Source organism: Coturnix japonica, chromosome 21, assembly GCF_054131305.1.
Source record: "Coturnix japonica strain WE chromosome 21, WE-NBRP24, whole genome shotgun sequence".
Classification (NCBI taxonomy): Eukaryota; Metazoa; Chordata; class Aves; order Galliformes; family Phasianidae; genus Coturnix; species Coturnix japonica.
Window position 1 is genome coordinate 10,379,882 of NC_140683.1, and position 25,160 is coordinate 10,405,041.

At 50.7% G+C, this 25,160-nt stretch overlaps 2 protein-coding genes across 9 annotated transcripts in view; both read right to left on the reverse strand.

Annotated features, from left to right (window-relative positions):
• NSMF (NMDA receptor synaptonuclear signaling and neuronal migration factor) overlaps positions 1–8,661 on the reverse strand; it is a 32,073-nt gene extending 23,412 nt beyond the window's left edge. For 4 of the 6 annotated variants that reach the window (XM_015878675.3, XM_015878672.3, XM_085521525.1 and 1 more), the window contains exons 1-2: positions 8,461–8,661; positions 2,969–3,030 (exon numbers count right to left, since the gene is read on the reverse strand). In XM_015878675.3, coding sequence (XP_015734161.1) covers positions 2,969–3,030; positions 8,461–8,567 — 169 coding nt within the window. In that variant the 5' untranslated portion in view covers positions 8,568–8,661. The remainder of the gene's footprint in view (positions 1–2,968; positions 3,031–8,460) is intronic. The other 2 variants (XM_085521527.1, XM_085521526.1) reach the window with 1 other exon arrangement.
• A 9,761-nt stretch (positions 8,662–18,422) lies between these two features.
• The window catches only part of PNPLA7 (patatin like domain 7, lysophospholipase), a 76,193-nt gene continuing 69,455 nt past the window's right edge, over positions 18,423–25,160 (reverse strand). For all 3 annotated transcript variants that reach the window (XM_085521537.1, XM_085521536.1, XM_015878611.3), the window contains exons 34-36: positions 22,835–22,919; positions 19,947–20,050; positions 18,423–19,143 (exon numbers count right to left, since the gene is read on the reverse strand). In XM_085521537.1, the coding sequence (XP_085377663.1) occupies positions 19,063–19,143; positions 19,947–20,050; positions 22,835–22,919 (270 nt within the window). In that variant the 3' untranslated portion in view covers positions 18,423–19,062. The remainder of the gene's footprint in view (positions 19,144–19,946; positions 20,051–22,834; positions 22,920–25,160) is intronic.

The following is a 25,160-nucleotide window of genomic DNA, read 5'->3' on the forward strand; positions in this document are numbered from 1 at the left end:
ATTTAGCAGCCAAACTAATGATTAAAGCGCCTTAGATTTAAAACCTCTGCTCCAGCACCAGAAACAAAGCGGCAAAGGGGAACCCAGATAAATCCCATTAAAAAAATACATCTGTCATCTCAGAGCAGTGCATTTCAGAGCCTGCTGCCTCTTCCCTGCTCCACACCAGCAAGATGGCTCTGCAGCAAGCCCAGGTCTGCTATGGCACTGTCAGGTCATCATCTTCTGTTCCCTATGGGGCACAGACAGAGCATCCTATCTGCAATGCAAAGCTTCCCCCCACTACAAACACAGGAAATTTGTTCCAAATATTGAAGCAAGAGGCAAGGACAAAGATACAAACAGAGACAGATCTTTTGTAAGAAGGCACAGAGGTGTTTTCACAGTTCAGCAGCTGGTGAGCAGCTCGTTAGAGGTGACAGGAGCAGCACCGCTGTGATGAGCACAGTGTTCACTTTGGGGTCTCCAAGGCCTGGCCAAGTCAGCCCCACTGTCAGGTCAGCAGAACTCTGACCCTACAGCTCCTGAAGGCAGTGAAAAGGCAAGGGCTGCTTCAGCAAGGGAACAGCTCTGAGAAAACAGGAGGTCACTTAAATATGACAGAATTGTTCCAATTAGACTTCAGAGCTACAAACTGCTGAAGAAGCTGTTGGCACTGAACCTCACCACGACTCCCCCTGTAACCTTTCAGATTGGCCGGCAACATTAATGTGAGCAGACAAAACTGCTCCTGCCAGGCACGACCCAACAGAGCAAAAGGCAGCTCCCACCAGCACAGCATCCCCATGGTAACACCCCAACCTACGCTCCTGCTCACTTCACAACCAGCACATTGTGCAGTGGGTTTGAGGACACCTCCACACCATCCCTGCGCTGTCTGAGGCTGGAAGGTGAGATTCTACATCCCTTTGCTGGACTTGAATCCAGGCCGCAAGGGAATGCACTGGGACAGCTGGAACAGACCTACTGCTCCTTTCTCATTCCATCTTCGGTGTTTCCACAGATGGCTGAAATGTCGCGTATAAATAAAGAGAAGAAGTGCAGATGACTTGTTTGAACTTAAAAATGAAGTCAATTCCATTTTCAGGTAATGATTAATTTTGGTCTGTGCCGATGCAAAGTGCTCCCAGCAGCCATGTTGTTTTTGCTAATAACCACAGGGAAAGTGAGTCTTTCCTCCCAGTCTGTCACAAGGGATATCCATTCCTACACTAAAGCCATGTTCCTCCTGAGCCACCCAGAGAAACCTCCTCCAGCATAAAGCACTTCCCAGGGCTAATTGCAGTTCTTCTAAAACCTGATGCTCTCAGGCCCCCTGTCAGGAATAATCAGGAACTGTAACCAACAAACACTCCTCCTCACCCTCCTCCTGCTACACGTACACCCTACAGCACTCTGCCACCCTCTGCACCTTGTGTGATGAATGCTCCATCCTCAACTGATGTGGGAGACCCTCCACTTGTTCCATGGGACTCATCAGACCTAAGCTAACCATACAGAGCTCACACACCCTGCTGAGACAAAGACGGAGCATTCAGGAACTCATAAAGCAGTGCTGAGGGGCACAGGGTTTCTGCAGGAAGAGCTGATTTCTCCCCATACTGCACAATAGGGATGAAGAAAAGGGAGACAGATTTTCCACGTCCAACTTGTTTATAGGAGAGCAGCCATCCTCCCATAGTTAGTTACATAGAAATGCTGCAGAATTTCAGTAGAGGGCTGTAAAAGTATTTTTCCCCCCTTTTCTATAAACATTTGGATTCATTTCCAGAGAGCTTTATTAATTTATTTCCCATTCAGTGCTGAAGGATCCCACAAAGGATTTGGGTATGTTCATGTGAACCTCTCCCTGCTCAGTTCTTATCTAGGGTAATTAAATTTACTTGGATCCAAATAGGAATTCCTGCTTTCCCCGCAGGAAAGCACAGAACCAGCTGCAAAAATAGCCTTGATAAAGGCTGCTTTCACCATTCAGGAACATCTATGAAGTCTGTCCAGCTTTCACCTCCCCTCTGCCTCACCACAGACTCAGCTGCATTGATCCCCAGCCTCCTCCTGCTCTCCTCTCCTCTCCCCCCCACCACCACGGGTCATTCTTACACCAAACACTGTCAGTAAGTAACGTGTCACTGGAGTTTCTCAAGGAAAAGGATACGTATCCCAAAGAAAACAGCAGGATTTTGTCTTTAAGCTCTTCTACTCTCAATATTAGTACAATTTAGGCAAGGACAACTTGAAGGTCATGAGAGCAGGTCCAAGGAAAAAGGCAGGGACTCCATCTGGTTGATGTACACCAGCATAGCTGGGCTTGATCTTCGAATAAGAAACTGTTTCTACTTGTACAGGCCTAAATAAACATATGGTTTACATAGGAGGTAAACATCACTCTATGTTGCATTCTATTTGATACATTTACCCCCATGGAAGAGCCCAGCACTACAGGACACCCTGCTGTGTATCCACCCCAGATTTCCTGTAGAGCCTTTTGTAGCAAATTTAACACCCTCAAACTGTTTTCTTTCCTCCCAGAGAAGGCACAGCCCCATTAGGTGCCCCCAGCAGAACCCACTGCAGGCTGACAGGGACAATCTGTGTGTAATAAATTAATACATCAGCACAGGTCGGTGTCCTCAACCTGACGAGTCAAATCGCATTTTAACCCCTGCTGAAGAAAACCCCAGGAAGAAATCCAAAGGTTCCCTCTGCCAGCAAAGACAGATTGCTGCACATACACTGTGCACGTCTACTCACGAACCTCAACTCATAGTGTTCTTTATTCCTCAGCAAAAGCAAGACCTGGGAGTAACAAACGAGTGCAGAACCCTCCTGTGTGGTGCAGCTTTTCATTCTCCAGCTGAAGCGTCATCCAAGGACATCAGCCTGAGGGGTGACTTTATGACAGTTCTAAGGCACACTCATAAATAGGTGCATGCACATGCAGATAAAAGCAACGTACACCATCACTTACCTGAGCCATTTCTGCCTTCGGGATGATTCTGTGAAAGGTATTCTCCAAAAGCCCTTGCTGCTCTGTGCATCCAAGCATCACCAACAGCAGCAGTGAGAGAAAGAAGAGATGGACAGTGGGTGAAATCCAAGGAAAGAAGGAGCAGTTCAACACACACTGCTGTCTTTCCCCCCAGCTTCAGATGACACCAATTGAAACCAGCTTCAGTGGCTGGTTCTTCAATAGATTTAGGTTCCGTGAATTACTGAGATTTTACTGGAATATATTGCAGCTCAACCAGGCAGGGTGAGTTCAACCCCCATGACACATCAAAAGAGCAAACCCACAAATATTCCAACCTGGGAGCTCTCTGCATTCAGCCCACACAGGAAAGGAAAGGTCAAGGTATGCATTCCCTCATATAAATACTGGGTGGAGACTCACAACCAGGTGCCCACCTCCCTGGGAAGTCAAGCCAAGGACTGTGAGTGGCTGCAGCCCAGCAGCTCAGCCCCCTCATCACAGAGCAGAAGCACAGGTGAGGAGCACAGGGCTACTCAGAAACGTGCTGCCAGCACCAGCTGAGCCCACAGCTCCGTCCCTGCCATCACACTGCACTGCTCCTTGTGCTGCTGGTCAGCCTAAGAGCAAACAGCCCTGGATGCCTGATCACAGCTCTCCAGTGACAGTTAATAAGCCAGCGAAGCCTGCACAGCACAATGTGCAATGGGGGTTTTCCAGCCAATTACACCGCAAACTCCAGACTAATTGTTTGCCTATTATCTCAGTGGTTCCCTTCTACATTTCTGCCTCTCAAGTGCCACTAAGGCTGTTCCTCAGCAGGTCTCCCACAGATGCCCACACGTGCCTCTTGCCAAGAGGACTCGGATGGCCACGCTCACTCCTTATGCCTGGCCTCACCTTGCCAAGCCTCCTGCCCTCCTTCCCTGCCCTTGCTGTGCCCACTGACCCCAGTTTGCCAGCACCTGCCAGCATCATTAACGTGCCATCCACCCCCTTTCCCTGCCTGTGTGCTGACATGATCAAAATAAAGCCAGAGCAAAACTCAAGCGGCTGGTAACTGCTTTATTCTGTATCTCAGCCACCATAGCCAAAGTCCATCAAGCCCACTGATGGCACTGGACAGTAACCCTGCTGCTGGGCTGGAGAGACACATGATTTAACCTGCAAGAGATGGAAAAAAGAAACTTGTTTCACTTGCGTGAAGTGCAAGGTGCCTTCCATGGGCACAAGGAGAGGAGCCCTGCATGTGTGACACTGTGAAAGCAGCATACAAATGTGCAGGTAGCTATTGAGGGGCAGTCAGCTGATGACACAAGTTCAGCCCTGACTCATCTAGAGGGAGGTTTTCATTTTAATGGCAGATCAGACCTGCACATAACAGCTTGATTTACCCGGACATCAACCAGGTCCCACTGCCTGGGTGTACAGAGCTACTGAGCACAACCAGCAAGGAATGCTGCCTGTGCCCCAAAGGAAACAGCACCATCTTCTTTGGCTTCTCCTCCAACAGAGCTACTTCCAGAGTGTGGAGGGTGGGATGGGACAACACAGGCAAAGGCAGCCCCCCTTCTGCAGGCATCTCAGCACTCAGTGCTGGTGTCAGGGCTGGAGCCGTGTCTGGAAGACAAACAGACTGAGATCTGGCAGAGAAGCAGAGAAGGTTTAGACAAACATTTGCTAGAAGGAGGAAAGCCGCCAATTAATGGAGATATCAATTACAGTGTGATGAGTACAGAATAGCCTTTACGTCTCTGAAATAATCACATCAACGGGATAAAAGGAGCCTTGATACGTGCTGGCAGATACGGGAAATTGATGCACAGAAATTTATGCATTCCGTTAACCTGACACTGACATGAGTGAGCAGATTGTATCAAAACACTCAGAAATACATGGAAGTGCTGCGGTAACTACACTCCGAGCACTGCAGCAGGATAAGCAGAACTCAGAGTATTGAGAAGTATTAAATGGAAAGAGAAAAGAGCAAACAGCTCCTCATGCACACTGAGAACCAACAGCAGCCCTGGGAACACCACAACATGCCCATCGTTAACAGCTCTATCACACAGAAAACACTGATGCTCACAGCGGTTAAACCCAATGGCAGCATCACGCTGACAAAAGTTGGCCTTCTGCAATAGTGAAGTAACAGAAAAACTGCCACCCTTGGGAAAAGGAAAAGCAATGCTGAGATGCTGAAGTCAAAGTCTGGACCATCTCGGAGGAATTTCTATTTACAGTGCTCTGACAGGAGGAGACAGAACAGAGCAGGTAACCAAAACATGAGAGTTCAGACCATCCGTGGGAAAACTCAAAGCAGAAAAAAGGAATCCAGACTCCACTAAGAAACCCGATCTAACCAGAAATGACTCTGCAGTAAGAAACCCGAGGTAAGGAGTGCACTCAGGTACATCGGTGTCTCATCAGCACAGGACAGACACCTCCTGAGCCTCTGTGGACTTGTTTTAAAGCACCCTCTGGCCTCAGCAGTCAGCAAAGGGGGAGTGAGGCAGAATTCTCCTCTCTCTGAGGGGCAAACACCAAAGTCCTGACACTCATACCCAACTCACGGATGTGCTGTGCTAACTATACCAAGGAGAAGTTCTGGAACACCCAGCAGAAGCCTCATGTCCTCTGCAAGCACTGCTGAACCCCTGACAAGAAAGCTACAGACCAGGGCAACACCAAGCAGAGCTGCAGCAGTTTATTGCCACGTCTGGGACATCAGCATCGTTCGGTAGGGACAAAGGCAGTGAGGATAAAGAGAGCTGCTTCTAAAGGCTTTGGTTCATCTCTGCCCTTGAAGGCACGCTGAGGAAGCCAAGGAGAGTGTGTCTGATGCTTCTCAGGTCTGATGGGAACATGCAGATGCCCAGATCACAGCAGCCAGAGCTGCTGGCACAGGGGCAGCACCAAGGTCACAACACAAGGACAAGGACACATCCCTGCCATCCACGGGCATGCCCCAAAAGCTGCAAGGCAAAGAAAAACAGCACACACATGAAAGGAACAGCACGACTGCAAGATCCCACAGCTCAAACCTGAGCAAAGCAATGCTGCTGAGCCAGCACCATGTCCAGGCTGTGGGACTGGAGCTGTGTGCTGCAGCTTCCTCAGGTGAGGACGGGACTGCAGAAACCAAAGGCACAGCACCATGGGTGCCCTCAGTGATGCTAATACAGAGCAACTATTACATAGCTCCTCAAAAATAAGGGCAAAGTCCTAACATACAGCACGCTGTGTGGAGCTTAATGAATTCCCCTGGGACAGGAGATCCCCTGAGCAGCTCTGCAGAGATTTTAATTGAAGAAGCTGGGGAGTTTGCAGCTCCTGCTTGGATCGCATCCCTCACAGCAGCAAACAAACGATGCTCCCTGCTCAGCAAGAGGGGTAAATGTGCACACACACTCCAGCTGCATGCAATAAAAATACAGCAGCAGCTGTTTGGACTTTGCAGTGCATCTCAGGATGTGATTTTTTTCCTTTCAAAAAGTCACCCACCCCAGGTGAAATACAAACAGAGCGGAGCTCAGAAGGAGCTGAGATACAACCCCAGAGCATTTCTTCCTGCAGCACAAATGCAAGGCCCCAGAACTGCCCACATGAAACTGTGAGGGCCAGGTTGTTGCAGCAGCTTTACCCATGCAGGTGATCCAAGCCCTCCGGGGAAGGGAAGAGCAGCCTATCTGTATGTATTACCTACCATCCTGTAAAGCCCTCTCAGTAAAGAAATGAGATGAGGATGTGGGATGCAGAAGGAGAACTCAGGGCAGAGAAGAGACAGTGTGCGCTGGGAAGCTTGGAGAAACCTTCCAGCAGGTGGATGCTGTAGAAATGCTGAGGATGGCTGTGACTGCACGAGGCAGAGGCTGACACACACGGGACAGAGGCAAACCAGCAGTGCTCGCTCCACACCAGCATCACCTTCACACAAAGGAGCAATACCAGGCACTCTGCATTCCCTGCCCTCCCCAAAGGCTTTTTCAATTGGGCATTTCTAGGTGGGGAACAAACAGGGAGACACCCAGCAGCGCTGCGCAATGGCCGACATGACCACCCCACTGAGACCTCATGTTGTGCAGCCCACCCACCCAACCCCTCAGGTCTAAGCACCACGACTCACCCCCACCAGACACCTTGGAGCTCCCACGCAGCAGCAGCAGCCGCCTGTCAGTAGCTGCAGCACACACACAGCAAACCAGGAGCTGGACTCTGCAGATTTCACACTACACGAGTACTATGTGCCCATCCTGATGTGGGCAGTTGCATTCCAAATGCGCTCGCTGCTCTCAGACACCCACGCTACCATTTGAAATCTTCTCGCCTATTACAGAATATGTTGTTTGTGTGACTGGCTGTCTAATCCTCCTCCCAGAGCCCCATTACAGCACTCAAGGTGCGTTTTATGTCATTCGTTTCTAACCACCTGGCTGACATCTGCCAAAAAGAATCTCACAGCTGAACCTCTGAACAGCACCGAAGGCGCTCACGTTCCCAGCTATGAACACAGAGCACTGCAACACAGGGAGAAGTCCCAGGTTCTGCCTGGACAGCTTTCTCCAGATGGACTCCAGAAGGTGCCACACAAAAGGTCAGCACCGCACAGACAGCACAGACAGCTTTGGTGGTGGTGCTCCCTTCAAGCCCCGAGACCTTCCATCCACAGTGAGATGCCGTAACACTGAGCCCCAGCCTCGCAGAGGTGATGGATGTCAGCAGCGCAGATCAAGCCCTACACATGACTCCAGGCTGTTCCAGAGCAGTTCTGACACAAAGGAGGTTACGTAACACAGCTGAAAAGTTTATTTCTTCCCTTTTTTCCTCAGCAGAGCACACAGCTCGTGTGGACACAGCAGAGCCCCGGACAGACCTGCCCGGTACAAGGCTGTGCTGGAAGGTCCCTAAGAGCCGTTCCATGCACTGACACACGCTGCAGTGAGGCAGGAGGGTCGGCTCCGTCCTTCCCAGCAGCGGGCACAGCTCCGCCGTTACGGCTTTACGAACTGAAGCACAGACACGGACAAACAGGTTTACTATGATGTTCTACGTCTGACACTCATAAGCACCACGGGCACCCACAGCCAGCAAAGCCCTGAAAGCACGACAGGCACAAGCACGGAGCCCAAAGCTCCCGCTGCTCAGCACGGCGGCTCCGTGCACTGCAGAGCAGGGCAGATGCGATGGGTCTGCAGTGTGTCTGCCAGGGCCGTGTGATGTTCCCGCAGCAGGTTTCCCACGCAGCGGAACGGGAGCCCTTGAGGACCGCTGTCACCGGGCACACGGATGGCATTTCAACCGATTAAAAGCCACCGAGCGGACCGACGGATCACAAAGCCCCGGCGCGGCCAGATCCGCTCCGCAGAGCCCCGCAACGCTCCGGTTCTGCCGGATCCTCGTACGGTGCAGGTCGCGCAGCGGGGACCCGCACACACGGCTCAGCCCCGGGGGCACCGTGAGACCCGCAGCCCCCGCTCCATCCCACCACCCACCTCACTTTGGCCGCCACCGACGACATGGCCTCGTTCCTCAGCGTTTTCCTTTTGGACACGGCTGTGCCCATATTCGCACGGGGGATGACGGCCGGGGGAGCGCTCATCGCACGAGCCCGAGGCCGCCCATGCCGCGGCGGGGCCGGGGCCGCTCGTTGTGTCAGCGCCCCGCCATGCCGCCCCGCTGCCCCCGGCGAGTGCGGCGCTCCGCCTCGGCCGCCGTCTGCTCATTGACTGCGGCAGGAGGGAGGGACGGGGCGCGGCCGGACGCCCAGGAAGCGCCGCTATATTTGGCCGTCCCTCCTCCTCCTCCTCCTGACATCATGGCGGGCGGCCCGAGGGGCTGCGGGCTCCGCTAAGGTGTGAGGCGGTGCTGCCCCCCGGGATGCGCGGCTCCGTGTCGGGCCGTTTGGCATCAAAGCGTCGCCCTCCGCTGATGGGATCGATGATGTCCCGACCCCGGGTGGATGCTCCGTAACAAAGCAAAGCCGGAGCGGGCGGTGACGGGATCCCGAGTTGCACACTCGGTGCTGCTGCTCAACACGCGACCTGCACGGCGCACATCGTCAGCTTTAACGCTGCTCCGAGGATGGGAAGGTGCTGGTGGCCGCAATGGTGACAGCGATAGAACCCGAGGGCCCGAAGTTGTGATGGTCAGAGCTCAAGAAGCAGCTGGACGCCTCCAACACACGGCCTGATTTTGGGGTGCAGAGCCAGGAGTTGGGCTCAATGATCCTTATGGGTCTGTTCCAACTCAGGACAGTCTGTGTTGTCTTCTCTGTACCCAGGCACAGGCTCGTGCTCACTGTCCTTCAGGGACCTTCTATGGAAGAGATGGAAAATCCAGGAAACACTTCAGCCTTGTCACCCATTAATTCAAATCTGCAAGAAAATAAATGTAATTTCTTGTTCTTGCAATTATCTGGTTCTGTTAATCTACAACTTGGGAAGCAAAATCAGTTAGGGAGCAGAAAACCCCACTGCTCTGCTGCGTATGGACACAAGGATCTCAGTGCCTGGGTTCTGTCACATGGGCAGAGGAGCAAGGCACCATGAACAGCAGATGTGCAGAAATGAATCTCTGCTTAGAAACCAGCCGTGAGAGACAAAGTTCCCACGTGTTGAATGAATCTTTTTAGCTTAGACTGAAGGAGAGGTGCTAAATGACGTCAGCCTCTCCATCAGTGCCACCATGAGAGCTGGTCACCGTGCCCTGCTCACTTGTAAGGGCTGCCTGTACTGACATCACTGTTCCCATGGGGTTTGCAGCCCAAGCAGGATGAGCGGGGCTCAGCTGTGACCCAGGGATGAACTAAGTGATGAGGTGATAAATGCTGGTCACACCATGTGCTGATATCAGAGAGCAGGTAGGGCAGGTGTGCCTCAGTCCTGTGTGCCTTATTAATGCTGCTGCCAGCTCAGAAATGCCCCTTTAGAGGTGTGCACGCTGCCACAGCCCAAACCTTTCACTGTCCTTACCCCCACTTTTCTTTTTACCAGATATTTGGAGGAAAAAAATACTCTTCATTTCATGATATTTAAATATTTTGCCTGCGGTAGAAAACGCTGCTCTAAAAAAGAAGAAAACCAACAGACCTTTCTACTCTAACCCTGATGTAACCCCCCCAGATCTACATGAACACCCAGCACTTCACAGTGCTCAGTACTGACAGTCCCAAAACATGAGAGGGATGCCTCCACCTTCACCCCACTTTCAAGCCACAATGTCCCACATTTTGCCCCTCTGGAGCTCTTCCAAACTTGCCCTCATCCACCACTCAGTGATGCTCAAGGCAGGGCCCACTTCAAGGCACTGCCCAGAGCTTGGCTGGACTTCAGAGCTCTCTGTGTCCATCTCAGGGCTGTGGCAGTCCTACAAGGAAGGATTTTTGCCATGACTGAACAGAATTCCCCTTGTTGCAATTCACATCCAGTGCCCGTTCACCCCTGTGGGGGGCCCTGCTCCATCCCTCCTTGGTCCCTGCAGGCAATGGCCCATCTCCCTGCAGTTTCCATCTTGCTCTCTGCTCCCTTCCCCACCTGCACTTTGGGTTTCCTCTTTGCTTTCAGGTTTCTCCTGGTATCTGGGGGTTCAGGCAGCCCAGTGTGACAAAGATGGGGGTGCAGCCATTGTGCCAAGCGCCTACAGCTCATTAAAGCTGGCGAAATGCCTTTACTTCGTGCTAGGAAAAGAGTCAGGCGAGCCAGGCAGACGGTTCCCCATCACTTCTCCATGGCAACAGGCCTTCCAGATGCATGTAGGCAAACAGGCCGAGGAGGCAGGGAGCATCGCAGTCCCTCTGCCCACACCCCAAACCTCCTCTGGTGGGGCTCCCTGCTGAGCTCACTCCATGTAAGGGGAGCACACCCCAAAACTGCTTCAAAACCAACCACAGCCATCAGAGAAATGCTCTGCTCCTTCCACCGGTGAAGGTGAAATACTCCAAACCTGAGACAGGCAAAATCCATCCCAGCCACTGATGATTTTTATCTACATCAATGTGTCATGCTTGGAAAATCTGGTATCACAGAATCCTTGCAAAGCAAAAGACGTGTGTTAGTCTGGTGTGAGATCCCGAGTCCTCTGCCTTGATAGGGCTAAAATAAGCTGAGATGAGAAGGGCTGATGGCTTTCAGATATGAAGGATGCAGCCTTTTAGTGCTTAGAAAAGTAATTTCTGTCTAAATGAGCAAAAGAATGTGTGTCCTGGCCGTCTAAAGTATAAAAACCAAATGGGAACAAGAATCTTGAAAATGGATTGAAAAAAAGAACTTGCTGCTGATGCTGAGGCATTCAGAGTCATAATACATGAGACACTGTGAAGATTTATACAAGGACCACATGATAGTGAGGAACTAAGTAATAAAATGGCTCAGAACATCCAGTCTAGATAGTTACAGAGATAGGCAGACGGGAGAACAACAGTCGTAGGTGCAGAGCTCAGCGCTGGGCTCTGCTCTGATCCTTGTCCTCATAAACATCCTTTTCTCCCACATTCACCTGGATCTCATCCCCTCCCGAGCTGCTCCACAGGCTGGTGGCTGCCTTTGGGTTTAGTGCAAACCCAGGAGTCTCGTGGGCAGCAACATTGCAGCGTGTAAAGCATAAAACCAGGACAACGCATGAGCTCAAACAAACCAGGTCACTAAACTATCACCCAGTTACCTCCCCACTTGGTTAATGTGGTCACTTCGAGATGTTCCTGTTGAATTCATCGATTAGGAGCCTGGCTCTAATGAGGCACTGTAAGTAAATAACTCTCCCCAAAGTGAAATGAAGCAATACATCACAGGAGCAATATCGATAGTTCACGAGTTGGAGCCAGCCAAGAATTGTGGTTTTGCTTGGAGCAGATTTGCTTGGACAGAGCTGTTCCTCAACAGCCGTGCACTTGGCATCGGAAAATAAGAGCTTGTTCAAACACGGTCCCAAAGATAGTTCTGATCATTCTGAACCAGCTGGGATACAGAACACTCAGACCCGTCTTAAGGCCAACTCTTACCCAGCTATTTTTAGTTAAAGATCTAATCAGTAATTATCAGGGCTGGATACACCTCTCAGCCTTTCTTTCTGTTATGTGACAGATACCAGCCCAGACACACTAATGAGTACAGTGTTGGCAGGAGGGGAAGTCAGACCGTGTTAGACCTTGATTACTCACCCAGGGTTACAGAGAGGGAACCTTCTCCTCCATCCTCCATCCTCCCAGTCTTTGCACTTGCCCAAACCTTCTCATTCTGCCAGCATTATAAAGCAGCCAAGCATTATTTTGTATTACCTGCCTGCTCCTGCACAAGGCAGCAAAGTCTGCAGCAAGGCCAAGAAAGAAGCAGCTCTATTTCACAGTGGAGATTTGGAAGGGGGAATTTCTACTTAACAAATTAACAAATGAAGATGTGGACAAGCAGAACCTTTCTATCCCACAACTGAAAAAGGAGATTTGCTATCCACTTATAGCTATAACCTGGGGAGGGAGGAAGGGGGGATACAAGGGCTGGTGCACACTTCTGGAGTGGGTGCAGCCAATGCTCAGGGAAAATCCCAGCACCAGCATCATCTTCTGGCACAAGGGATTTCATGGGCATGGACAGCCAGGCTGCATCTCGCTTGAACCCCAGCCACAGAGTCACTATGGAGCTGCTTTGTCAGCCCTTCCAGATGGGGTCAGATGATGACTCAGAGCAGGAACTCTTTTAAACCTGGTTTCCCAATGGGATATTCCCATATTAGTGCTAAATTGGCCCAGGTCTGTCTGGCTTCACAAGAGCAGACTTTGCTGAGGCTGACATTCTGAGTGAGAGGGAGATGATGAAGCTGTGGGATCTATTTTGCCCTCTTATCCAAGAGCCATTGCCGGACCCTTACCAGCTTTCTCTGAGCTGATATTAGATGTGAAGAGGATGGTTTCAGCTCACACTGCCATGAAACAGCCCCTCTGGGCAGCGATGCCTCCCCAGGCTCCCACTGCACTGCAGCAGCAGCCCCAGCTCTGCCCATCCCTAGTGAGAGGCATCACACTACTTAAAGAAAATTATGTTGCCGGCCTTTTCATTATCATGCCCAACAAATGTTCCCATGAAAAATAGGCCTAATTATCTACCCACATTCAAATTACTCTAAGATGCAATTTCCTTCTACTCTGTGGGGTTTGCTTTCCTTCTGTGGATCTTATGATTGAAATACACTCAATTAGCTATTACTCTGCTGGCTGAAATCTTGATGTCTCCATCCAGATCTCACAGGCATTACAACCCAGTACCAAAAGCTCATATGCAAACCACACCAAGTTTTCTATTACTGTTAGGATTCAGGCAGGGCTGGGAATGCAGCACTCGTGTTCTGCACAGCCCGTCTTGCTCTACACTTCTGCCTGGTGTGGGGCTCTGCAAGGGAGAGGCAGCCATGAGCTGATCCTGCAGAGAGCGAGGCCAAGGAACAAGGAGAGAAGGCAGAAATGCACAGGGAAGATGACTCAGAGAGCTCAGCTGGAGGATGGGAAGGGATGCATTTAGCCTTTCCCTCCTGGTGGGCGGAAGGAAACTATTTGTGATGGTTATGGCAGAAGGAGTGAGAAGCTGAAAGGGAGGTGAGGAAAAGAGATCTGAGGTTTGCCATATTGAGTGTTTGTATTTACAGGGCCTTCCACAGCTCCTTTGTGGCCTGAAGTGCAAACCTGAGCCCACACTAATGACAAGAAGCAGAAGCAGCTCTGGGCACCACAGGGATGATCCCATGGGAGCTGTACATGTGTTCAGGGCCAGCTGGGCACGAAGGGACACCAGGAACACGGTGCAGAAGTGCAGCCTATGAGCAGAGGCTGAAAGAAGAAATAACTCTTCCAGACATAAAGAGCTGAGCAGAGCCAGGAAAGCAGCATTTTGGTGTTTCCCTCCATCATGGCCATGTTGGAGATGGCAGCTCAGCTCAGTGCTCAGAACAACGCTCAGACCAAAGAATGGAGACACGGGATTCAATTAACATTGAATTTGAGGATTAAAAATAGACCAACCCATGTGCTCTGATGGGAAACGGCAAAGGAGCCTCCTTCATCCTGAGAGAAAATTGCAAGTTTGTAGATAAAGGTTCCCATGTTGCCATTATTTGCTCAGCTTTTGGCAGTGCGCTTGACTTGATATCATATGACACCCTAATTACGAATTTAGCTCCATACAATCTCAATAAAGCCCCCATTAAATGGATGGAGAGCTGCAAACCCATCTCCAAACAAGGAGTCATCAGCGCACAGAGATGATTTAGAGGGATTCTGAGGGATTTGGTCCCAGCCTGACACTAATCAATGTTTTCATTGATTGAGAAACGAGCACAAAACACAGCTGATGCTCCATACAGCTGCTGGAAGCAGAAGGGCTGGCGCTGAATAATTGCGACAGAGAAGTTGTACAGAGCAACTGGGATCTTCTCTGTGCACAAACCCCCTCTCAGTTGGCAGAAATAAAGTAGGCCACCTTCCCAGCAGCGATGGGGAAACGTTTCAACCAAGAAAGACACAATACAAAGAAATAGAGCCATTGTCAGGGGAAGGTAAGTCAGAAGGAATCTCGTCTGCAGAGCTCCAGCAACACGGATCTGGCTCCAGGTGCAGAAAGTAGAGGCAGAGGATGAGAATTTCCATCACCTGCTTCTGCATCACCCCATCACAGCAGCCCAGTGACCCTGGTGACCATCCCGGATGGGGCCAGGATTGAGGTCAAAGTCTGACCCAATGGGGCCGCAGCCCTTCACAGCTGCTGGGGAATCGCTCGGCTCTGCCTGTATTTTTAGCTCTGTCTGCCACATCACTCGAGTTCACGGCATGACCTAGTTTGGCAACACAAAGCACTTGTACAGCTCCCACCCTGCCAGGTCCCCCCGCACTCAGCAACACACCAGGGAGAACATCAGTGGCCCTGAGAATGGCTCCCTTGGGAGCTCTCCTCTCTGTGCATCAGCACGTACAGCGTGGGGCAGATTGAGGAGAGGAGGAAGAGGGTCCCATGGGGCCTGGGCTGCCAGCAGCAAGGACACGTGCAGGGCCCCGGGTGGGAGCTGCTCTGCAGGGACGTGACAGCCTTTGTGCTGAGGTTCTGCACTTTACCTTGCCTGCTGTGCACAATCAGCAGCTCCCCAGGTGGATCGCCTTCAAACCCTCAGCTCAGCTCCACGGCTGACCACATCCTTGGTCAGGAGCAGAAGTTGTTTCCTGCCACACATTTTGTGCTGAGGAATGGCTGCAGGGCAAAAAATAGATATAAAATGGCAGCTTTGGGCACTTAGAAAAGCTTTCCTGACACATAAAGAACACTGAAAGGTGCACTGCTCTCACCAGAGAAGGGCTCCAGAAGTGCAAACTCTGATGCTGCTGCAAGGCTCAGCTGTCCCCTCTGCTTTTGGGAACTGAAATGTTCACCACCCAGCACATGCTGCAGCCCCACAGCCTGGCACTGCTCTGTGATGCTCACACAACCTCTGCAGCAGCTCCCTCCCCCCTCATTACCCTCCACATCCCAGGGGTGCATCACATTGCCAGCCCAGCCCTAAAAGCTCTTCAGCTTTTTTGCTAAAAGCTTTCTATTTCCAGCAGAGAAACGAGCAGAGTGGAGCAGTTTCACAGGACTCAGTACTATGGCCAATCTATGGGGCAGTGGTCCGGGGACCCCCTGGTGTCCCCCAGCAAGGAGAGCAGTCACCCTTCAGCCTCTTCCAACCATTCCAGCTCCCAATCCAGGCCTGTTGTGTCATACACCAGAGGCACAGATCCAAACCAGGTGACAGATGGAAGCACCACGATGGAGCTGAGGGAAAGGAAGCCGGCACGTGTCCCCCTCAGTATCACATCTGAGCACAGGAGAGCCAACATACGATGCAGCCTTGCTCCAGACAGGCAGCAGCCTCACTGGACACAGTCCTTTGGGGCCGTGCAGCTCATCTTTGTACCTTCTTTGAGGAGAAGCCCCTGGGCAGGTGGCACAGCTAAGGACGAGGTTTCCAAAGGCAGCTATTACCAGGAGCTTCCTCAGCACTCACACTTGGTGGGTGCTGCCTTCAGCTCAGCGCTGTCCTGGAGAGCCCAGGCTCAGCACAGCACGCTTCTCTATTGAGGCTGTGTCAGAAAGAACCATCACTCCTCACTGACAACCCCGATGGCATTTCCAGAGCTGGAGGCCTGTCTGCTTCGTGACGCGCTGTGCTCCGTCCTTCACCCCCTAACGGTGTGAGATTTAATTAAGAGCCGCCCCTGCTGGCTCCAGCTGCAGCAGAGGACAGTGATGGAGGCTGAGCCAATTACCTGTGACAGCAGCACGTGTGAGCTCAGTGCCACTCATGATGCCCCAGGTGTGTGCCCAGGGCTGCTCCTGCAGGGCATCCACAGGAACAAACCTGAGACAGAAACTGCAGGATTTATGGTATCATCACTTGTAAAAACAAGATGCTATTAGCAATGCTTTGGTTTAGCTTTCATTTTCTTCTTTTATATACATGCAAATGATTTTATTGCAATTGCTGGTATCACCTTTTCCCCTCAAAGCCCTGCCCGCAGCTTGGCAGTGCTCCATGCCCCACACTGGGGTGGGTGAGCAGCCAGTATCAGCATCACTGTGCTCTTGTGGGAAAGGAGGACTGCAATCTCTGGCAGAAAACACTGATGGGAATCTGTGCTCTGCTACCATCAGAAACCTCAACAGAACATCACAGTTACCAGGCACCTCAAAAACCACAACCCCACACTGTCAGCTCTGTGCTTCCCCACTGAGAGGTCTGGCACTGCAGGCTGTGCTTTGCCCAGGCTCTCAGCACAGTGGGTGCTGCTCCGGCCTCATGGAGCATCTGCAGAGGAGGAAAACATTTGTTGTATCTTTTATTTGCTGATTTTATTACTGGCTTTTACTCAGAGCAACAGTAAATCAAAGCCCAAAGCGCAGCAGAGCCCGCGCTGTGACAGCTTAAACACAGCACTCAGGCAGCACACGAGGAGAGCAACACAGTGGAGGAGGTAAATAAGTAAATAAGATGAGATTAATTTTGGAATAATCTGTGGAGAAAATGATGTCTGCCAAGGAAGGAGCTCTGCTCTGCAGGGCCCACCGCAGCCACATCCAGCCCTGCTCCTCACTGCAAAGCATGAGCAGCTCGTTGTGGGGTCACAGCTCATACCCAGGGACACAGCACAAAGATCCCAAATAGCAAAGGGAATGTGAGGCCTGTGTTCATTCCTGCAGGAAGATCTGGGGGTTAATACAGGTGGGGGGGCCAAGGAGAATCATGAGGCTGAACCACTGGGGCAGCCTCCATTGCCCAAGCAAGGAGCAGAACGCAGCCAGAAGGAAAGCAAGGCAGGAAAACAATCCTGCTCTTAAAATTGTACAGTAATTGTTTTACAATCCTCTGCACAGAAGGAGCTTCAGCGTCCAGGGCTCAGCTATAGAGAACACAGCTAGGAAAGAAAGCCGCGATGAATTATTGACAACAGACATTTAGCCTCACATCAAAGGTTTATACACTGTCTTCACACACCTGAACTAAGTGCTGTCTCCCCATGGAATGGGGCACAAAGTAAATACAGCGGCTCTAATTAGCACACCCAGGAAGCCAGCTTTCTGGTTCTTGCAGCTCCTTCACCCCATGCAGATGATCCCATCGGTGCACACTCAGGCTCCAGGAGCAGAACCAGCTGCCAGGAGACACGGAGGTGGGACTCAAAGCATGGGAACGGCCAAACACAAAGGGACAGCAGAGCCATGCAAGAAGCGCTCGGGCTGACAGAGCAGCTGCCTGTCTGCAAAACAACATTCTGTTCCAGATTGCCTGGCAGCTGAGGCAAGAGGAACGAGCAGAACCATCACTGCAATGGGAAGTGCAACGCAGGTGTCTGACAAACTGCATCCGCCCACTGCTGAGGGGATGGAAGGCTCCACAGAGATCCAACCTCTGCTAAAGGCACTTTGCTTTTCAAGGAACACTGAAGACCAGGAGAGGTTCAGGACCTCGGTCACCTTGAGGATGAATCTGCACTCCAGCCCTATCCATTGTTTCCCAGAGAAGTTCCTGTTTGCAGCCACCTATCAGTGCACACGTTGGAGGGACTCGCATCTGTTTTGTATCCCCCCCTTCAGAAGAGCAAAGCTTCCTCCCATCCCTCCCAGGCTGCCCCAGCTGAGGAGTCTTTCCTCAAACAGGTATGAGCACCACGAATCTCAGCCAGAGTTATCTCCAGCTCCACACACAGCTCCACCTCCACTCCAAGAACGCATCCCTTCCAATAGCAGGAAACAACCTCTATTGTCATTTTCTGTGTCAGAGGAACTGCCATCCCGTATATCATCAGCACAAGTGGGGATGTGGAGCTCCCTCTCAGTCTGGCAGCTTCCTGTGCTCAAAACCAGACATCAGAAAAGCAGCTCTGAACATCACCTCACCAGCACCAGGTCCCACAGAGAAAAACCTGCCAACAACCACACAGGCATTTAAATCCAGCAAAATAACTTTATTTCTCAGCCAAGCAGGGACTCCAGAGTTGCCTGGCGAAAGTCAGCACTATTATTCGTCTGTAAATGTCTGCTGATGGCTTAAGGATACACGCTTCATAGCTAGTGTTCACGTTAATTGATTTCTTGGCTTGAGATTGGAAGTTAAATACATTCAGAGTGGCTCCAGTCAGAGCACTGCTCACAAGCACCTGATTGCAAGTCACTGAGGAGTTAATCACAGTTACCTGATTCGGATGAAAAGCAAGCAGTGACGCTGTGCTCCACAGATCTCCTCTCTCCAGTGCAGCTGCATGGAGCCTTTCATCAACGGACACAGCAGGACGACGTCCAATTATTCTTTGGGCCTTGCAGTAGAACCAGTAACTAGAACATGCAGCAGCCAAAGACTGCACGTCCCCAAGGTGCTTCCACTCTGCCAGTCCCAGAGTGACCAAGGGCTGGCTGGCACTGCCCAGAGGTCTGCATGGCACAGGGCAGGAGCTGGTGCTTACTGCTGGCAGCTGGATGCCACATACCCTGCCTAGAGGAGGGCGAAAGCTTGCTTAATCTCATCTAGATGTTTTCCTTTTTTTAGTGTATGTAAATACAAATGAGACGCAGCTGCTGCACTCAGTTCTAGGCCGGCTCTCCTGTGCTGCTTGTCTGGCAGTCCACGTTTTGAAGTTTCTTGCGCTTCCTTATCCGTACATCTTCATCCTGCAGGAGGAAAAAAGCACAGCTTCATTTGTCAGCACCATCCCTGAGCTGGATAAAACCTGCCCTCCATTTCTCTGTCTCTTTTTTTGTCCACCAACCATCACCCACTGGAGATCAGCCCAGCAAACAAAACCCTTCACACCATTACTCCAGCTCCCTCCTCCCAACACCGCAGCCCTGTCACATCCTCAGACTGGCAGCTGCCCAAACCATTCACACGCTCCCACTGGAAAGCTCTGCCTCCAACACAACAGGCAGCTTCAGCTTTCAAACCTGCCAGCTGCTCGAGCTGGAGTAAGGAGACAGCCCTCTGTGAGGGAGCCCTCACAACACAAAGTGAGGCTGCAGGACAGGTTTTCCCCAGGGTGGACCTGAGCTCCCACAGCACAGATAACTTAAGTACAGAGGCACCTTTGGAAGATACAACATGATTTCCAGCTCTGTACAGGGCTAACCTGAATGCAGATCAGGTCATCATTTACTTTTCGGGAGGGTATCTGCAAGGATGGAGTTTCCAGCAGCTCACAATCATCTGCACACCCCTGACAATACACAGGTGTGCTCACTGTGCAGTGTCCTCGTGTTGAGTCAGGACTTCCCTGACTGCAAGCCCTGCCTGCCACCTCTGGACTTTTTCCTGATCATCCTGGACGCCTTCACTGTACCACTCAGCTACAGACAGCAGATGCCCTCTCTGCATCCTCTCCTCCAAGCTGGAGAAAGCAGCATCCCCAGTCATCCTGTCACCCCTAACTCATGCCAGCGAAGACACAGCGACAGCCTATTTCCAGGGCACTTCGTACCGAGTCAGTGTCGTCCTCAGCCTGCTTCCGTATGAAATGAATATAATCATCCTTCTGGTTGTCCAGAACTTCTTCCTCATACTCAGTCTGGTAGTCTGACTCATCTAAAGAGAGAGGAGAGAAAAAAACCATGGGTTTAAGTAGCATTCAGAGAGGCAGAGAAACTGGATGAGGAATGAAGGATAGCTGCCTCTGAGCAGCGGAGCAGCATGCGGTGACTGCCGGCCAGCTCTGAGCAGCTCAGTGAGCCGGGACTGCTCAGACATCCATCAGCTCTCCAGCCAGACCACAGCATATGTCTCAACACATCCTGTACATGAACTGGTGGCCTAAAGCCCTCCAGAATCTAAAGAGCCTGGAGCAGGAGCAGTGAGATCCAAACTGCCTCTGCCAGTCCTGTGGGCACTGACCAATGGGACCAAGCACAGCCAAAGGGAGATGCTCCAGCTTCCTGCTGAGTGCTTCCCATGGGGTACTTGCTACCTCTCTCTGCTCACTTCACACCTGTAGAAAGCCTCCAAAAACACACCTCAATGCTGCAGGCCCTGCCTCTTCTGGACATGCTGTCACTGACTCACTGGGAACACAGATTTGCAAGCACAAGACAAGCTCTTCGTGGTGCCAACCCCTTACCACCACAGAGATGATAATTACAGATCTCACAGCCTCAGCTCCACAGGGAACAGTGACATTTACACTCCCTCCTTCCCACAGGGCACAACCTCCTCTCTCTGGTGCTCCAGCAGATGAACATCATTGAGGGAAGCTCAAGAACCTGACTGGTGCCTTCACCTGACCTTAACCATCATTGCTGCTACTTCAGCTCTGAGCAGCAGCTTTTGTGTCTGAGTTCAAAACAAGATGATGTGACCCTTTCCCTCCAAAATCTGTCACTTTTCACATGTCCTCATTGGCCTTTGCTGCTGCTTTCTGCTTTCCAACTCGTTCCCCTCCTACATCACACTGTGGTTGTGGAGCTGCTTCCATACCAAAGCCAAACAAAGCATGTCACAAAGGACTGCCTTCCATTTGCACAGGTTCTGGCACTCAGTTTTTCAGGTGGCCATTTAATGCATTAAAACAGCAGTTTTTACACTAAGCTTCATGCCACCGTCATGAATTCAGGTGTACTTTGAGCTGCTTTTTCCCCTTTTCAGCTCAGCAGTGAGACAAGCGGCTCGTATTTAAACTGGATTCTTGATTAAGTATTTCTTTGGGGAACAGTCAATAGCATCTGCTCCATGCTGAACACAACAGCACAGTCTGTTCCGCAGCATTTCCTTCTAACACGACAACCAACTGCCAGATCATTAGAATGAAAGACATTTGGTCATTTTTTTTTCCTGTGGATCAGAGAATCATCGTGAGCTCGTGCTGAAAACACCACTGATAACCTCTGATAAAAACCCACTGGAGAAACCAGCATTCAGCTGAATTACAACAGACAGCACTAACAATACTTGTGGGTTACTGCTCCACCAAAACTGATGGAATCAAGCCCCAGTCTGTATCTTCCAAACACCGTCAGCATTCAGCAGGGCTTGATGTGGAGGCTGAGGAATAAGACAGGCTCTGTCCCCTCCTACCTCCTCACACTGTGACTCCAGCACTTGAGGACAGGAGGTGGTCCCCCTCCCCAGACATCATCCATTGTCCCTTCTGAGACTGAACCCAGGGCTCAGGCAGTGACTGCTCCCACCCTGACTGGCTCTGCCTGTTCACATCAGCCAGGAGCACCCAGCAGGACCATGGTTTCACCACCCCTCAATGCACCAAACACTTCAGTTCCAAACGACCTGAACTTATCAGGCAGAGAACACACAGACACGGGCAAGGCTGTTGTAATAGCAAGCAGTTGCTGACATTTGTTCTATTTAAAGGACCCAGTAGCAAGCCAGCTGCTGCCATCACCAAAAGGTGACGATATTGACCCCAAAGAGCCAACAAACAGCTTGCACTCTGTAAAGGCCCCAAACCTACCATCACTGGGGCAGCACACACACACCCCAACGCAGGGTGCACTGCTGCTTTTTGATGGAAGTACTTTTTCAAGGAGCAAAGATGCAGAGGGCAGCCCAGGGGCTGATAACTGCCTCCCCTGAGAGATTTTGGGCTGTCTCCTGCTTCAGCTGTATTGCAGAACCAGGCATTTCAAACCATGAGCAACAATTCTTTCTCGCCAGCAAACAGCAAACCTTCCTAGCAGGGCCAACCACCCAACTGTAACAGGTAGCCCATCCCTGCAGCGCTCAGTGCCGATGCCTTCCATAAGCACACGGCATGAACTCTTCATCCTCACGGCACCTGCTTCAGACATTTGATTAATATTTTCCTCATAAGGCATATGATTGCAATTAGCATTTCAAATTACCAAGGGACATCTCTACTAACAGTCACAGATGGAAGGGCTGCTAACTTTAGATTTTTCTCTGCAAGAACCAAAATCAGGAAGAAAGGGAGAGACTGATTACAAAAAGCTCCAGCCCTGGTGAAACACTCAAAGATTTGGGGCTCTAGAGCCTGATGCTGTTAAACCAGCCCTGGGTTGTGGCACTGTGCGCTCTGTAGCACACATCTGAGGCTCAAAACACTCAGGACTCTCCATGTAAAAATACAGGGCTGTTATCTGTTCCTCATTAGCCCATTAGTGCTCCCATAATAGGGGTGTCCATATGGCAGCTGAGCCCGTGAGTCACTTCGTGTCTGATTCAAGGCAGCACCAAGCAGTCTTGCTTTAAGCCACCTTCCTTTTTCTAAAGGACACTGACCAAAGAGCAAAGCCAGCACGGGGACACGGGCAGTACAATGAGGAATACAGGTCTGTCTTTGCTCAAAATGCGGGTAACTGGAATAACAACCACCAGGAGCCCCCACATCTCCAGACTCACCATCAGCCACAGCAGCTTTCACTGGCTCAATCCTGGACACGATCTCTGCCAGGTCTGTGAAGGAGGTGCTGGGGTAGTTCACGCTCTGAAACACATCATTAAGGTTGGAGTATGTTACCCACTGTCCATAAAACACCCAATTCAAGACAATGTACAAGTGAGACCGAACAGACAAAGTTCCAGACACACATTTGCCATGATTTCCCCCTCATCACTCATTGGTGAGTAATTCACCAAACAGTGACCCTGCAGCAGGGATGCACTGCAGATGGGCTTCCCAAGGGCGAGCAGGCATTGAGACAAGGCTCAGCCAGCCCTTCACTGTCTCACCCAAGCCATTGGTTGAGCATTCTCTATTTCAAAGAGCTGCCTGCTCTAGTTTCCCTTCTCATAAGACCCAGGTTAGGCATTTCAGGACCATTTTGGCCTTCCCACACCCTTGGGGGGGGCACAGGGTGATCAGGTGGAAACCCAAACAGCCTTTGCCTATCTTCAAAACCAACCTCTTTTTTATTAGCACAACAGCAGCCCACCTCCAGAAGAGAGTAGAGGTGAAGAGCTGGCAGGGGGCTCATGATGGGTAGGAGTCACTGTGGGGGACAGCCCACGTGCTTCCAGCCAGAGCAGCTCCCTCACACAGTGTTTCTGTGAGCAATTCTTTGCTCTTCCAGCAAGAGCATCGGCACTGTGAATCACACAGCCCCCGCAGGGTCACAGCAGAAGCCCATTACAGCTGCAGCAGATTGCTCTCAGTTGACCTCTAATCCATAAGCAACTTCTGATGTGATTTAGTGCAGCCAAAGCATGGTGCGGATCCGGGACAAACAGCTGCTGGGTGCGGTGGACAGAAAGGCCCAAACAGAATTAAAAAATAGCAGCATGAAATGAAACAGCGGCAGTTCAGGACGTGCCTTTTAAAATATAAAGAAGTACAAATGCTCAGAATAAGGTCTGACCAGTAAGGAACCAGCAGAAGAGTGAGTCAGTCCCGCTCCACTGTGAATACGCGACCTGAATGGTCCCAGCAAAGTGTCTGCAGATGGGCAGGATGGGAGGAAAGAAGCATCCACATCCTCATTCAGTGCCCGCAGAGCACACACAGCAATGCTGACAGCAATCACCTGCACTGAGAGGAGGACTCGCCACACCAACAAAATGAGCCCAAAGGCCCAAAGGGTGGAACTGCACTGGTGGGGAACCAGGTGACTGTCCACGCTCATCTGGTGCTTTGCAAAATGGAATGCAATGTTTGACCACTTCCCCCAACACTCTTAAGGACAAAATCACTCTCCCATCAGTTAATGCAATGAAAAGAAGCACCTCAGATTCATTTGAATCTGACTCTCAAACTTCCCCGACAGCATTTTCTCCAAGAAGGGAGAAAGTATTCTCTTCAGCATTATCTTTATGAAACAAATGAGAGCAGAGAGACAGTTACTATTGTAGTCTGCTGGAGTATATTTAACTTTGGCTATGAATAACATTTCAACAGACAAAACTTCCCCGAGGAGATCCAATTAGTGGTACTGCACTGCTCTGCCTGGGAAGAATTGGGTTTGTTCACATGAACTTTATGTAAGGCTGCTGTTGTTCACGACTTCGGTATTTGCATTTTAAGGAGAGATAAATAGCAACTGAATGATGAAAGCCAGAAGTATCTGAGTGCTTAAATATCCAGAGATTAAGTAAAAATTCAGTGCTTGCAACATGGAATCAAGATGAAAAGCAACCGAGCTCGACGCTCCAAGATGCTGAATGCTCCCAAAATAGCTGGAGAACTAAAACATAGATCAAAACCTTTGCTAATGAAAGCAAGTTAAAAATATCAGTTGTTATCCCTGGAAGACAGCAGAGATAAAGGACTTAAGTGACTCTGAAGTACTAAGGAAAAAAGCAAAGCACCCCAATGGGAGCCTGCAATACCTGTTACTTTGTAGATACTAATCTATTAAAACAAAAGTCAGATTAAAATGTCTCTTGGACTCCAGGAGAGGCAGATGGCTTTCGAGGTGCTCAAAACACAGCCCAGAGCTCAGCACAGGCCTGGGGAGCACACGGAGCCAACAGCCATCCTCACATCCATGTTTGCACCATTTTGGTGCCCCAGCAATCAGCACTTCCTGCCTCGTCACAAAATGCTCACACTGAAACAGTGACAAGCTCTACCTACAAGCACTGCATGACCTACTTGGCAGCGGAACTGCCATAAAAAACAACAGGGGAGATGATGATAAATGTTCAAAATCCAGCATGATGCACAGCTGTAATACTGTAACTTGACTGAAACATTAGCCTGAATGATTGCATCCAATTTCATGGGCAATTC